Below are 16,227 nucleotides of genomic sequence, written 5' to 3'. Positions count from 1 at the left end.
TATAAAATTAAATAATAACATATAATTTATATCATGTTGTATTATTATTGTGGGCAAAGTTCCTCCCCTGTAAAAATTGTTGTGGGCAAAGTTCCTGTGGGGAAAGTTCCCGTGGGGAAAGTTCCTGTGGGGAATGTTCCTGTGGGCAAAGTTCCTTGTGGGCAAAGTTCCTGTGGGCAAAGTTCCTGGATTCCTATTAGAGATCATGTACTATTAGATGGTCTCTGGTAGCATGTTAACAAGGAAGAGCGAATGAGTTGCAATCGCATTACGGAAGTATATGTTATTAATCATGCAATGTTTCACTCGCATCACAACTGTACGTGGTTCCTGTCAAGAACGCAGTCCTTCTGGCACCACCTGTTCATTTTCTGTTGACGAGCGGTGAAAAACACTTATTCATATCCACACACAAGTGTATTGAGAATGTTGTGGTATTGTTATTGTCAATAATGTGTTTTCAAATTAACATATGCCACTTTCATGTCAACCCATAGACCTAGCTTGTCAGAAACCCCAAACAGAATTATGGTACACGGTTTTTAGTATGCATGAAGTTATCTCCCTTCCTTATGTCCCTGCAATGGCGTCTAACTTTGGCAACTGGCAATGTGCTATCGATAATTTGACAACGACAGCCAAAAGTGACGGGTGTCTGAAGTCCTTCTTTAATTTGGATAACAACTACAAACGAATTGCGTTTATTCACAAGAAAAACTTTATAAAGTAATGAACATTATTTAATTTATGAGCCATGTGTTACCTAATTTCGTGATAATGGTCTTTCCCCCGTGAGATGCAAGATGCGCGTTATTGCACACCTTTTAATAAACTGTGTGTGACGGATCGCATAATTAATAGAGAGGGGGTTTCACAGATCACTTCGTCTCTATTCAGTTAATGATTTTGGTAATATCAAACAAGACAGGTGTCCTGTGAAATGCATGTGTCCTGATCAGTGCAATTATTCAGCAACAAACAAGTGTTTCCCCCTTTCACCAAATGGCTAAATACCTTCAGTGAAAGTTGCACAATGAAGACCTATCTCTGTCATTGTGCGTGTCACTCTGCGTGTGTGTTAATTCTGTCAGTCTATCAAAACTGCAATACTGATGGAAAACTTTCACCATTATTTTCATTTTGCTGTAATGTTGGGAAAAGTAATACCGTATTATTATATTATTATAGAGTTTGTCACTCCAAACAGTGAACAATAGATCTACACTATACTTGTAGTGATGTAGCATGGTTGCCTCTGTACTGGGACAACTGTCACAGCATGCTGAGAAAGTCGACAGAAAAGGCAGTGCGTTACCGTGACGATGGCAACAAGTACTTTCAGAAGAAGCAGTATAAAAGTGCCATTCAGTGTTACACAAAGGTAGGATGTAGCAAATGTAAAGCAAGTATTGTAGTTCACAACACTGATTTACTGACATCCTATGATTATGTTATTTTACCTAACCAATGCTAAACATGATAAAAGAGGCTGTGATTCACAATGTATGTACAGTGTTTGCCATGACGCAGAAAACCTGCATACATATCTGACTCCCAAAAACATGTCCATGACACCCTCTCATGACACCAGGGTGTCATGATTAGGGGACCATTCATAAATTAGGGGTGGGGGGTGGGGGGAGAGAAGAAATGATGATTTCAAGGGGGGTAACCCATTTTGTTCTGGGGAGGTAGGAGGGGGTCATCAATTTTGTACATCTAGATAATTAAAAAATTATGCTTAAAAATTGTGGGAAGGGGAGTGGGGTCATTGATTTTGTACATGATATACAGGGGGGGGTGTCACTTACTTTGTACGTAAATTTTACATGCTTCTACATAAAAATCATCATCAACCCCCCTTGCCATAAATTATGAACGGTCCCTTACTCCTAATTTTTTATGCCTTGTCCAAATACTGTATATATATTTAGTATTCCATACTGGTGCTGCTCTGACATTCTTGTACTTACAGAGCATCCAGCATGCTTCCACGGCTGAGCTGCAACAGAACCAAGCATTTGCTCTTGGTCTAGGGAACAGATCTGCTGCACTGTTCTACCTCAAACAATATCAGGTTTGTGATAATATCGAATAAACGTCTTTCATAACAATCAACTCTTAAGTTGCCTTGCTGATGATTCAATATCATAATCTGATTTCATGTTAATGCTGAAATAATTAAATATACAGTGAAGATTCAAGAAGTTTTAAATCTTTTCACATGATATCCGATCCATTGCCCTTCTAGAAGGCTTGGGTGGTCCAGTGGTCTTAGGTACAGGAATACTCTTTGCAGAGTTGCATACCTTTGTTATGCCAGAATCTGATGCTGGTGCAAAGTCTAGATTCATACAAGTTGTCAGCACCCATGAAGTGGTAAAGGCCTGTGACAGGTGTCATTTTGAGCTTTCTTCCCTCAATAAGTTGACATGCTGTCTAACTGGAATAGTTACAGGCATGTCTAAGAGATATCACAGACATAACTGAAATAGTGGTCAAGGCAGTGATAAACCCTGTCATTCACTCAACCTGACCATGTCCATCATGACCGTGTCCATCATGACTGTGTCCATTGGTTGATGTGAGGGACATTACATTTTGGAGATGGCTTCTACATGACAACCATTTTGACTTGCTACTGATGATGAACTTCCATCACTGTTTGTTTCCTTCAGGCATGTCTAGGAGATATCACAATGGCCTTGACCAGTGGTTGTCCGTGCCCCACTGCTGACAGGCTGAAGATTAGGAAGATTCACTGCCTGGTCAATCTGGGGCGTGGACAGGAAGCGCAGCAAGGTAGACTGGATGTAGAAGTTACATCAAAACTATGTTTATACCTACATCATATGCTATTATTTTGTCAATTTAGTTTGTTGTACAAGATACTATATAGTCTGTTGTACAGGATATAGTTTAGTTAATTGTCCACGTATGGACCTAGCTACTCTCTGGTTATTTTCAGCCTCTTGAATCTGAAAACAGTATTTCTATGAGTGACTACCCATCAAATTGTGCAATTGATTTACATGCATACTGCCACAGTTGTACACTGTAGGAAAGATGTACCTAAACATAAGTTCCTTTGGTTGTATTAAATAGGACATTAAAAGGATGAAATGGCTTATAAGTATTTACTCCTTACATTTCATTGTTGGAAGTATATATATCAGACTGGAGGTGTTTGCCTGGTTAAATGTGTGTTGATATGATACTCTGGTTCATGCTCCAGCCATCAGAGACTTCAAGAAACACTTGTCAGGTCATACCGACACCGAAAAGAAGGTGAAAGGTATGATCACATCTAATTGAATTTAGACAGGTATTTTCTTTATCTCATTACATTCTCATCTTGTACTCTGATGCGTCTATGCATAAAGCTCGCAGGATACCTCCATAGAAGGTTACATTAGTGAACTCTGAACCAACCAAATGTCAGCTTTCAAATAAGATTCAGCTTCGTTTTCATCCATCAGAAGATAATATACCACCCATAGTATCTACTTTCGGGTGTAAATGCCATCACACCCAACACAGGCTGTTTATAATATCCATGACAAGGCTATAGTACAGTTTTACTCTCCTTTTGGATTTGGAAGTCCTTAACAAAAATCATTTGGTGGATCAGATTCTGAATGCTCTGCTCGTTTGCGCTGAAACTTTCAAAGCATCCTCGCTGACTAGCCTGAAAGTTTGCCTGAGACTGTGGAGATGTCATAACATTTTCCCACAATCAGGTTATGAGAGGAAACATTTGTCTGGACCAACAATGTCAGTCCATATTTGTATACTTTATTCTTTTCTTTTTCTCCAGATAAATTAGAGGATGACATTGCCAGTCTGGAACATCAGCTGAGCCAGAATTGGTAATACATGCATCTGATCATTACCACCACCACATGCATATATGCAGCATCACCAATACATGCATATGTGTACCATCACCAACATGCATATGTGTAGCCCATCGACATGCACGTGTGTAGCATCACCATGCTGTGTGTGTACAGAATAGTCAACAAGTGTATGTAGCATCAACTATACATACATCGATGTGTGAATGGGAACAGAGAGCGAGACTTTCAGGTTTCTCCCCTAAGGAATATTAGACATGAGCCTTTTATCGTAATATGCACATACATTCAGTCATCATTTTTGCTGTGACTATAGTGAGACTGTGTGTGTCCCCTGTTTTGTGTAGGCTGGGGGAGCCTGATGGGCAGACAGACAGACAACTGCCCCAGCTGTTCCAGGGACCAAGTGAGGTCATCACACAAGCTTCTTTAGCTGTTGAAATGAAGCACACATGCAGCAAGGGACGACATCTTGTTGTGAGTGTGTTTCAGTCTGGTGATATGTAACATGCAACCTCTAAAATGTAATCAAATATATTATGGAGGATATAAGATGTTTTTTGCAAGTCTCACATTCTGTAAATGAGTATCTGTCAGCAGTCCCTCAGTAATACTCTACAAGTCTACACAGGATACCCTTCTGGTGAGGACGTCAGATCAAGCCATTTCCATATACAATCTGCACACAAGCATGTCTTGTATAATGATCCCTTCATCCTTATTTATGACAACAAACATCTTGGACCTGTTTTATTGTATCCTGTCAATCATTCAGAATCATTGACAAAGTGAGCTGAAGTCAATCTCTCTTTGCTATCCTGTACATGGGTAACTCTCTGGACATGATATTTTCTGCATATAGTTTGAGGTGTCTACTGCAGGCCAAGCAAGCCATCCCCGCAGGTGCCACCCTGATCGTGGAGCGTCCATATGCAGCAGTGCTCCTCCAAGACCACCTTCACTCTCACTGCCACAACTGCTTCCAGACCCTCTCACTGGCTCCAATACCGTATGTCAATACAACCTTATTGTATATCCTCTCACTGGCGCCAATACCGTATGTCAATACAACCTTATTGTATATCCTCTCACTGGCGCCAATACCGTATGTCAATACAACCTTATTGTATATCCTCTCACTGGCGCCAATACCGTATGTCAATACAACCTTATTGTATATCCTCTCACTGGCGCCAATACCGTATGTCAATACAACCTTATTGTATATCCTCTCACTGGCACCAATACCGTATGTCAATACAACCTTATTGTATATCCTCTCACTGGCTCCAATACCGTATGTCAATACAACCTTATTGTATATCCTCTCACTGGCACCAATACCGTGTATGTCAATACAACCTTATTGTATATCCTCTCACTGGCTCCAATACCGTATGTCAATACAACCTTATTGTATATCCTCTCACTGGCTCCAATACCGTATGTCAATACAACCTTATTGTATATCCTCTCACTGGCGCCAATACCGTATGTCAATACAACCTTATTGTATATCCTCTCACTGGCTTAATACCGTATGTCAATACAACCTTATTGTATATCCTCTCACTGGCGCCAATACCGTATGTCAATACAACCTTATTGTATATCCTCTCACTGGCGCCAATACCGTATGTCAATACAACCTTATTGTATATCCTCTCACTGGCGCCAATACCATATGTCAATACAACCTTATTGTATATCCTCTCACTGGCGCAAACTCTATTTTATATCCTCTCACTGGCACCAATACCGTATGTCAATACAACCCTATTGTATGTCCTCTCACTGGCACCAATACTGTATGTCAATACAACCCTATTGTATGTCCTCTCACTGGCACCAATACCGTATGTCAATACGACCCTATTGTATGGCCTCTCACTGGCACCAATACCGTATGTCAATACGACCCTTTTGTATGTTCTCTCACTGGCACCAATACCGTATGTTAATACAACCCTATTGTATGTTCTGTCACTGGCGCCAATACCGTATGTCAATACAACCCTATTGTATGTCCTCTCACTGGCACCAATACCGTATGTCAAAACAACCCTATTCTATGTCCTCTCACTGGCACCAATACCGTCTGTCAGTACAACCCTATTGTATATCCTCTCACTGGTGCCAATACCGTATGTCAATACAACCCTATTCTATGTCCTCTCACTGGCACCAATACCATATGTCAATACAACTCTATTGTATGTCCTCTCACTGGCACCAATACAACCCTATTGTATGTCCTCTCACTGGTGCCACTACCGTATGTCAATACAACCCTATTCTATGTCCTCTCACTGGCACCAATACCGTTATGTCAATACATCCTCACTGGCAATAATACAACCCTTTGTATGTTCTCTCACTGGCACCAATACCGTATGTTAATACAATCCTATTGTATGTCCTCTCACTGGCACCAATACAGTATGTCAATGCAACCCTATTCTATGTCCTCTCACTGGCACCAATACTGTATGTAAGTACAACCCTATTGTATGTCCTCTCACTGGCACCAATACCTTATGTCAATAAAACCCTATTGTATGTCCTCTCACTGGCACCAATACCGTATGTCAATACAACCCTATTCTATGTCCTCTCACTGGCACCAATACCATATGTCAATACAACCCTATTGTATGTCCTCTCACTTGCACCAATACCGTATGTCAATACAACCCTATTGTATGTCCTCTCACTGGCACCAATACCATATGTCAATACAACCCTATTGTATGTCCTCTCACTGGCACCAATACAGCCCTATTGTATGTCCTCTCACTGGTGCCAATACTGTATGTCAATACAACCCTATTGTATGTCCTCTCACTGGCACCAATACCGTATGTCAATACAACCCTATTGTATGTTCTCTCACTGGCGCCAATACTGTATGTCAATACAACCCTATTGTATGTCCTCTCACTGGCACCAATATCGTATGTCAATACAACCCTATTGTATGTCCTCTTACTGGCACCAATACCATATGTCACTACAACCCTATTGTATGTCCTCTCACTGGCACCAATACTGTATGTCAATACAACCCTATTGTATGTCCTCTCACTGGCGCCAATACCGTATGTCAGTACAACCCTATTGTATATCCTCTCACTGGTGCCAATACCGTATGTCAATACAACCCTATTCTATGTCCTCTCACCGGTGCCAACACTGTATGTCAATACAACCCTATTGTATGTCCTCTCACTGGCACCAATACCATATGTCAATACAACCCTATTGTATGTCCTCTCACTGGCACCAATACCATATGTCAATACAACCCTATTGTATGTCCTCTCACTGGCACCAATACAACCCTATTGTATGTCCTCTCACTGGTGCCAATACCGTATGTCAATACAACCCTATTGTATGTCCTCTCACTTGGCACAATACCGTATGTCAATACAACAATAGTATGTTCTCTCACTGGCATCAATACCGTTGTATGTCAATACAACCCTGTTGTATGTCCTCTCACTGGCGCAAATACCATATGTCAATACGACCCTATTGTATGTCCTCTCACTGGTGCCAATACCGTATGTCAGTACAACCCTATTGTATATCCTCTCACTGGTGCCAATACCGTATGTCAATACAACCCTATTCTATGTCCTCTCACTGGTGCCAACACTGTATGTCAATACAACCCTATTGTATGTCCTCTCACTGGCGCCAATACCATATGTCAATACAACCCTATTGTATGTCCTCTCACTGGCACCAATACCATATGTCAATACAACCCTATTGTATGTCCTCTCACTGGCACCAATACAACCCTATTGTATGTCCTCTCACTGGTGCCAATACCGTATGTCAATACAACCCTATTCTATGTCCTCTCACAGGCACCAATACCGTATGTCAATACAACCCTCTTGTATGTTCTCTCACTGGCACCAATACCATATGTCAATACAACCCTATTGTATGTTCTCTCACTGGCACCAATACCATATGTCAATACAACCCTATTGTATGTTCTCTCACTGGCACCAATACCATATGTCAATACAACCCTATTGTATATCCTCTCACTGGTGCCAATACCGTATGTCAATACAACCCTATTGTATGTTCTCTCACTGGCACCAATACCGTATGTCAATACAACCCTATTCTATGTTCTGTCACTGGCGCCAACACTGTATGCGATACTACCTTATTGTATTTCTTCTGTTTATCCTCTTACTGCCAAAACACTGTGTATCTGTTTCCACATGGGTTTATTCATGAATTGCTGAATGCATTGAAGGACATAAATACAAGCTGCTGAGAACCTGAGTTGTATTTACGACAATGATCGTTATTATTGTATGTGTGTATTGTGCTGCAGATGTATGGAGTGTTGTGTCATGTTGTACTGCAGTGTGGAGTGTCGTGACACTGCCTGGACCATGTACCACAACATTGAGTGCCAGTACCAAGATCTTCTCTCTTCTGTAAGTATCAGCCATCATTCCCTCATATTCTCCAAGCACAATGTCTGTAGTTGTTCCAGCTGTGAAGTTTCTCATACACCTCCCCAGTTAAATCACCTGTCAGTATGTTTATGTAACAGCCAGGCTTCTGTTCAGATAATCACCTGTCAGTATGTTTATGTAACATTCAGGTGTCTGATCAGATAATCATCTGTCAGTATGTTTATGTAACAGCCAAGTGTCTGTTCAGATAATCATCTGTCAGTATGTTTATGTAACAGCCAAGTGTCTGTTCAGATAATCATCTGTCAGTACGTTCAGATATCACCTGTCAGTATGTTTAGTAACAGGTCTGTTCAGATAATCACCTGTCAGTATGTTTATGTAACAGCCAGGTGTCTGTTCAGATAATCACCTGTCAGTGTTTATGTCAGGTAATCATCTGTCAGTATGTTTATGTAACAGCCAAGTGTCTGTTCAGATAATCACCTGTCAGTATGTTTATGTAACATTCAGGTGTCTGTTCAGATAATCACCTGTCAGTATGTTTATGTAACAGCCAAGTGTCTGTTCAGATAATCATCTGTCAGTATGTTTATGTAACATGTCTGTTCAGATAATCACCTGTCAGGTGTGTTCATGTAATCAGTCACCTGTCAGTATGTTTATGTAACAGCCAGGTGTCTGTTCAGATAATCACCTATGTGTCTGTTCAGATAATCATATGTTTATCAGGTGTCTGTCAGTAATCATCTGTCAGTTATGTAACAGCCAGGTGTCTGTTCAGATAATCACCTGTCAGTATGTTTGTTCAGATAATCACCTGTCAGTATGTTTATGTAACAGATAATCACCTGTCAGTATGTTTATGTAACTCAGATAATCACCTGTCAGTATGTTTATGTAACAGCCAGGTGTCTGTTCAGATAATCACCTGTCAGTATGTTTATGTAACATTCAGGTGTCTGTTCAGATAATCACCTGTCAGTATGTTTATGTAACAGCCAGGTGTCTGTTCAGATAATCACCTGTCAGTATGTTTATGTAACAGCCAAGTGTCTGTTCAGATAATCACCTGTCAGTATGTTTATGTAACAGCCAAGTGTCTGTTCAGATAATCACCTGTCAGTATGTTTATGTAACAGCCAGGCTTCTGTTCAGAAAATCACCTGTCAGTATGTTTATGTAGCAATGAGTTTTACTGAGCTAGTTATTTTTTGCACGGATATATCCTGCTGCCACATACTGGTCTTGTGTTTACTGTTACACATGGGGTTTTACTGAGCTGGTTATTTATAGCAAGGATATCTACTGCCACACACTGGCTTGGTGTTAACTGTTTAGTATAGCATTCAGACACAACTACTCATTGCAGGTTGGCATTGCTCACTTGAGTTTGAGAATCATATTGACGGCAGGTCTTCAGTTCCTCCTAGGTGAGTGTGAAGTTTACAGCCTTCTGCTCATAACAATGTCTTAGAGCAGCCATCTCTACCATTCCAGTGTGAGCATATTCTTAATGATCATCTCACTGTAACACTCTGTGTCATGTCTTTCACTGAATCCAGTAACACAAGAATCAAAGATTACAGAGTGTTGTAAGAAAAACTACTGTACTTGTTTGCAAAGAAATGATTGTAGACTTCTGCAGAAACAAATCAGGCAGCCTTAAATGGAGTTGCAATAGATAAAGAGAAATCATCATTTAACTGGACATTTGTACCTGGGTAACATCACATATAACAAACTGCCAATGCAGACTACATCAACAGACAGGGTCAATAATGACTGTGTCAAGGTATTCACACAACAGTTCTATTCAGTTTTATTGGCTACAGATTTTAACTTTTAAGTCTATCTTATCATATGCGGTTTAAGTAATTTGTAACAATTGATCCACAATTGTGCAGCATTCAGTGACCAGGACAGAGACAGCGTTATACGAGGGCTGACAGTAGGACCGAAGTACCAGCGAGACTACCTGGCAGTGCATGATCTGTTGACTCACGAACAGGACATGGAGGCTGAGGACTTGTTCCAGTACTCCCTGGTAGGTTCCTCTCTTGCAGCCTATCATTCCAGTCAATCATTCAAACAGTACTCACTGGTAGGTTCCTTCCTCGCAGTCAATCATTCCAGTCAATCATCATTCAAACAGTACTCACTGGTAGGTTCCTTCCTCGCAATCAATCATTCCAGTCAATCATCATTCAAACAGTACTCCCTGGTAGGTTCCTTCCTTGCAGTCAATCATTCCAGTCAATCCTTCAAACAGTACTCCCTGGTAGGTTCCTTCCTCGCAATCAATCATTCCAGTCAATCATTCATTCAAACAGTAGTAAATGGCAGTGCATGGTTTGCAGGAATCCAGAGGGTAGATGACTACTTTCTCAATCATACAGTTGGAGATGAAATTAACACATCACCAGTTACCCTTGTTAATTTGGAGCTTCAATTTCTAAATCGCCTTCAGGCTGTCATGACACATATTTCTCACTTTAGTTATGTAACTTTTTGCCAAGATTCAGATAAAGATGGAGAGCATGTGCGTAATGTGAAGACTTTTTACATTTTCCTGTGATCGTACAGGGTGTCTTAGTACATCAATGCTGACAGCAGCTTAGTTTTCTGTCACTGTTGACATATCAAACTGTTGATTATGTTGCCAGCGCAGCTTCAGTGCTGTTGTCTTCTGTTTTACTGAACTTTGAACTTCCATCACTGTAGATATTTTAAAGATATATTCATAGCAGCACCTTCCAGTAAACTGAGTGACTATGCTGTCTGCATGAACGTATTGTTGCAGACAGCATACTTACTTCTGCGGGTGTTGATTGATGTGGGCTGGCTCCCTGATGGCGCGTCCCTGGAGGACGAGCTGACAGACAACATGATGTGCATAGGCAGCTTCCTGCTGCGACATATCCTGCAGCTGGTGTGCAATGCACATGCAATCTCGGAGCTACAGGTGTCTCAAGTTGCTGACAGCAACCTGGTGGACAGCAAGAGTCAGGTCCGTGTGGCCACAGCAATATATCCCACAGCTAGTTTGATAAACCACTCTTGTGATCCTACCATCATCGCAAGGTCAGTATGAAGACAGACACTAGTGCGGCCCTTATGCCAAGATAAATAACAGTAGGAACTTGTCACACTTGTGGAAATTCAGTATGATTAGCTGTAAAATCTCAAAAGTTTTACAAAAAATGCATGTCTTTTGCTCGCATTATTGTAGCAATGCGTTTTGTTTCAGGAGAATGTAGTCATAACTGGTTTAGGGATGGAAACATTGAGATAAGTGAGAAACTCACTATAAACAATGTCACTGAACAGTACATACCAGAACTAGTTTTACTACCATAGTTAAAACCAGTCAGACCATCATATGTATTGACTGTATACATGTATAGGTATAAAAACAGTGTGTAATACACAAATAAATACAAGTACATAAAAACATTGTGTTTAAAATATGCTGCTAGTCTGTGATCTAAGTGATCAAACTTACAACACCACATAAATGATGACTGTGATCAGTCTAGGTGTATTGTGAAGTGCTGGTGAAATGCTGAGTGCTAGGTTACCATATATGACCTTAGATTAGCTGGTCTCATAGGTAAGTCAAGATCCTAACTTGACCCTTAAAATCTATATCAAAATGGTATGTTCCATACATAATATGAACTACCAGCCTTTGTTCATCTTCTCATCATGATCATTCTTCGGAAATGGAGTGTGAACAAATCCATTTCGAATTCAGCAAGTAAATCCTGTTAGTAAGTTAGCTTAGACTTAAACATAGAGATGATTAAAGACTTGAAGAAACTTCAACCCAGAGGTTGTTGTTCTGCTGCAAGCACCATTGTAGATGCAGTACACCAGCTGTGCTTGCTAAGATCTTTTAAAGCACCACTGTAGATACATTACACCAGCTGTGCTTGCTGATATCTTTTAAAGCACCACTGTAGATACAGTACACCAGCTGTGCTTGCTAATATCTTTTAAAGCAAAACTGTAGAGTGTGAATATATCATTTCAGTATGTGATGTAAAAATACCCAAAGTCACACAAGTTTATGATGCAATGTTTGAGCTAAGCTTGTGAGATACTATTATAACCAAGCGCAACACTGGTCCCCAATATAGCGACAGTGTAACTGTTTCCTTGTGTGACGTCAGCTTCCAGAGAGACACGCTGGTGGTGAGGTCAGTGAAGGACGTAGCAGTCGGGCAGGAGATCTTCAACTGTTACGGTCAGTAGCAAACTTTTTTTGTGGCAGTTAGAGAGTCTGAAAAGACTGCCATTATTGTTTACAGAATGTGCAAGCTTTATGTAGATTACTGTATTGGATTCTTTCCAAATGGGTCCTCCTGAGAGGGTACGTAAGTCCCAAAACATTCAAAGTAAATTAAAATGTTCCACTTTTCTAGTCGTAGAATACCTGTTCTTTTAATGTATGGCTAGATTTGCTAAATTGCTAACGGCTGAAGGGATGGTGTAAATCCAGCTAGGGCCCATGCAGGAAGCAAATGTACTGTAAGTCCCCATGGTCCCTAGTATGGTGACCTACCTTCCGTCGTGATCTATAGCCTGTTTTTATATTGTATTGTCATGTATAGTTAAAATATTTTAGTTCAATTACTAGTTTTATATTTATATCTGTGATAATCTAGTTGTTTTACTGTCCTTCGTTGACAGAATTTTATAATTTACCTGTAATTGTTAATATTTTTTAACTTGACTTAGTCACAATATGGCTGAAATATTGCCGATGTGACGTAAAATCTTAAATCACTCACTCACTTTCCAAATGGAGTTGTTAATGAACATGTCCTTCAGAACTGTTGGATAGATGAAACTAAACATGGTGGAAGGGGTTCTTCTCAGTAGGGGAGCTATATGGCAGTCCTGTATTTGCTGACGACATCTACTGAGAAACAATATGTCCATCTTGTGAATACGGACATGGCCGCTGGTAATCAGCTGCAGAATGTCTATTTGGTTGTTTAATATAGCTGGACATGTGTGTAAACATGGAAGACACTGGACATGTTTCCTCATTCTATGCAAGTTGATGTTTCATCCAGTATTGGCTGATTTGTGACCATGGCTTATTATTTTGTCATTGTCTATATGTTTAGAGTTACTGATATATACTTCAAGAGGTTTACATTTTACTTATATAATCTCAAAGCATCTTCTTCGTCAGTTATTGATCACTCTTCACCTACACAATGTCTGATGTGTTGCCAGGGCCCCACTGTAAGCGTATGAGCCTTACAGATAGACAACAGGCTTTAAGTAGCCAGTACTTCTTCCACTGTCAGTGTCAGGCCTGTGTTCAAGAAGAGCAGTCGATACAGCAAGATGAGGTAAGCACTGGCTAAATGTGTACTGGGAACAGTCAGATAACATTAAGATGGGGTACTGGTTGCTTATCCTTATGTGCATGTGCTGTTTATTCACTTAATTATATGCCACTTTGGCATTGCATAAGCCATCTATTTATCAGCTACTCCTCTGTCAAGTGCACAATGGCTTGTCACTGATTGATGTATATTTTAGAATACAATAATATATTATCTTGCTAGAGGAATGGTAATCTTTCTTGAATCTGAATGACCTCTCTAGTGTGAATGAAGCTGCTGACAGTAGTACTGGTTACAGGTCCCGCAGTGTCCAGCATGTGGTGTTGACCAGGTCAGTGCCCCAGCTCAGTGCCCAGTCTGCTTACACAACAGTGAGACGCTGGCTTCGGACACAAAACAGGCTGACCGCCTCTTCCAGCAAGGTCTTGACCGGCTGCAACAGATGGATATCGCAGGTAGCTGTCCACCAACTTTAAGACATGAACAATATATGCTCTCATGACAATGACTTGCCTTCAGACAGATGTTGCACTGTTCGAAACCACTGATGCTCTCACATCTGCATTGATTCGCTTCTGGCTACAGTATTCTAGTTTCTCCTTGTAGGTGCTATAGTGAGTTTCAGCCAGTGTGTTGAGCTGAGGGAGAGATCCATGGACAGGCACCAGACACCCCTATGTGAGGCCCGCGATTGTCTGGCCAGGTGTCATGCAATGACAGGTAAACAAAAGGTCTTTCAGCTAGCGTGGGACAGACATTATCAGTCACTAAGGCTGTTGAGGAAATTATATTCAGTTCTTCTCATTTACAATATATAAAGAATTCTTGCCAGTAAACAATATATCATGTGACCAACCATGGGGTTGTGTATACTGTTTTGATTGGTCAAGTTGTGATTATTCTCAGCCCTTCATAACTAAACTGTAATGTGAATATGCCTCTACTCTGTGCATATTAATATAGGATCAATGGAAGGAGGCACCTCTAGTGTGGAAATGACTGGCTGAATGTTATATGTGGCAGAATCGGCTTCAGGCAGTTGACCTTGTCCAGCCTGTGGTTGAAGGAGCCACATCTAGTGTGGAAATGACTGGCTGAATGTTATACGTGGCAAAATCGGCTTCAGTCAGTTGACCTTGTCTAGTCTGTGGTTGAAAGAGCCACTTCTAGTGTGGAAATGACTGGCTGAATGTTATACGTGGCAGAATCGGCTTCAGTCAGTTGACCTTGTCCAGCCTGTGGTTGAAAGAGCCACTTCTAGTGTGGAAATGACTGGCTGAATGTTATACGTGGCAAAATCGGCTTCAGTCAGTTAACCTGGTCCAGCCTGTGGTTGAAGGAGCCACACCTAGTGTGGAAATGACTGGCTGAATGTTGACCTGGTCCTGTCTGTGGTTGATGTTACCCATATAGTCTAGGTAGGAAGATACACATATCCAGGTCACACCTGATTTGTATTAACCGTAGGAAACTGGAGAGTGCCATGTCCCCCCATGAGGAGCTGGAAATTATGGAATGTTTTGTATATATTTTGTATAATTCATAATGTTTTAGTTCTAGTGGTGCAGAGAGTTCCAATAGAGCAGTTCTTTATATGCCACACTCTGTCCATATACTTATCTGATTGATTATTCTCCTTGTGTTGTATCTCAGGACAGTTCAGCCTTGCGTCCAAGTACCTGGAGTTAAACCTTTCTGCCTCGGAGCTCAAGTATGGAGACTCCAGCATAGAGCTGGGCTATGAGCTGCAGAAGCTGGCACAAGTTTTCTTTAACGATAAACAAGTTGGCAAGGCACTGAATGTCATAGATAGAGCTCTTGGTATACTCACCATCCACTTTGGGAAGAACTCTGGTAATGAAGACATTGAGGAACTGGTGCAGATGAAATCATGTCTGATAGAGTACCAAGCTGGAACAGACACATGACCACAAAGGAACACGAGGGCAGATTAATGCATTCACACAATCAACTTTCCACTGGCCCTAAGTGTTTGGAAGAACTAAGCAACCACAAGACTACTGACCAACTGCTGTGTGTGTGTGTGTGTCCGAGCCACCAGGCAAATGTGACCTCTGCCTTTTCAGATTGATGTAGACCAGTCTCCACCTGTTGAGGTCAACATTGTGTGATAAACGTGTTTTTCAGTGGCTTGAATGGGATGTGGAGACGTCTGGCATGAAAGATGAAATGTTTATCAGGGGCTTGAAGGGGATGTGGAGACGTTTGGCATGAAAGATGAAATTCCTGGTCTTGAAGGAATAATATGAAACATTTGATATCAACTGATCCTGTGGATCGGGTGATTCTTCAGCACAGAAATAAATATTGGAGTATACTCAATTTGTCTTATGTTGCAATTCAGAAATAGCATGACAGCTGTACATGCATCCACTCTCAGCTTCAGTATACATCTGAGTGCTGTCGGGGCAGTTCACAAACAATGGTGAAACCTGTTGAATTATGTCCCACCTGTCAGGTTGGTTAGGCTCTACAAACTATGCGTGGTAAGTATTAATCCTTCATTCTGTACATAGCCCCTTGTCAATG

General features: G+C 40.9%; 1 protein-coding gene across 2 annotated transcripts; it reads left to right on the top strand.

Moving 5' to 3' along the window:
* Positions 1-576: 576 nt before the first annotated feature.
* On the top strand, positions 577-16,020 carry LOC124262045 (SET and MYND domain-containing protein 4-like). 2 transcript variants are annotated; one of them, XM_046696468.1, is made up of 17 exons: positions 577-726; positions 1,237-1,381; positions 1,976-2,077; positions 2,679-2,802; positions 3,236-3,295; positions 3,818-3,869; positions 4,205-4,334; positions 4,739-4,866; positions 8,257-8,329; positions 9,684-9,744; positions 10,219-10,358; positions 11,115-11,395; positions 12,487-12,560; positions 13,562-13,680; positions 13,976-14,132; positions 14,284-14,397; positions 15,331-16,020. In XM_046696468.1, the coding sequence occupies exons 1-17, from the start codon at positions 584-586 to the stop codon at positions 15,603-15,605; spliced, it is 2,178 nt and encodes a 725-aa protein (XP_046552424.1). In that variant the 5' UTR covers positions 577-583; the 3' UTR covers positions 15,606-16,020. The 2 variants fall into 2 exon arrangements, with proteins under 2 accessions (XP_046552424.1, XP_046552423.1); XM_046696467.1 differs by having other exon boundaries at positions 8,224-8,329.
* The last annotated feature ends 207 nt before the right edge of the window (positions 16,021-16,227 follow it).

The sequence above is a fragment of the Haliotis rubra genome, unplaced genomic scaffold (genome assembly GCF_003918875.1).
Source record: "Haliotis rubra isolate DU_JTF1 unplaced genomic scaffold, ASM391887v1 Scf82, whole genome shotgun sequence".
NCBI classification, from domain to species: domain Eukaryota; kingdom Metazoa; phylum Mollusca; class Gastropoda; order Lepetellida; family Haliotidae; genus Haliotis; species Haliotis rubra.
The sequence above is the reverse complement of the archived record's forward strand: the minus strand, read 5'-3'. Positions and strand labels throughout refer to the sequence as shown.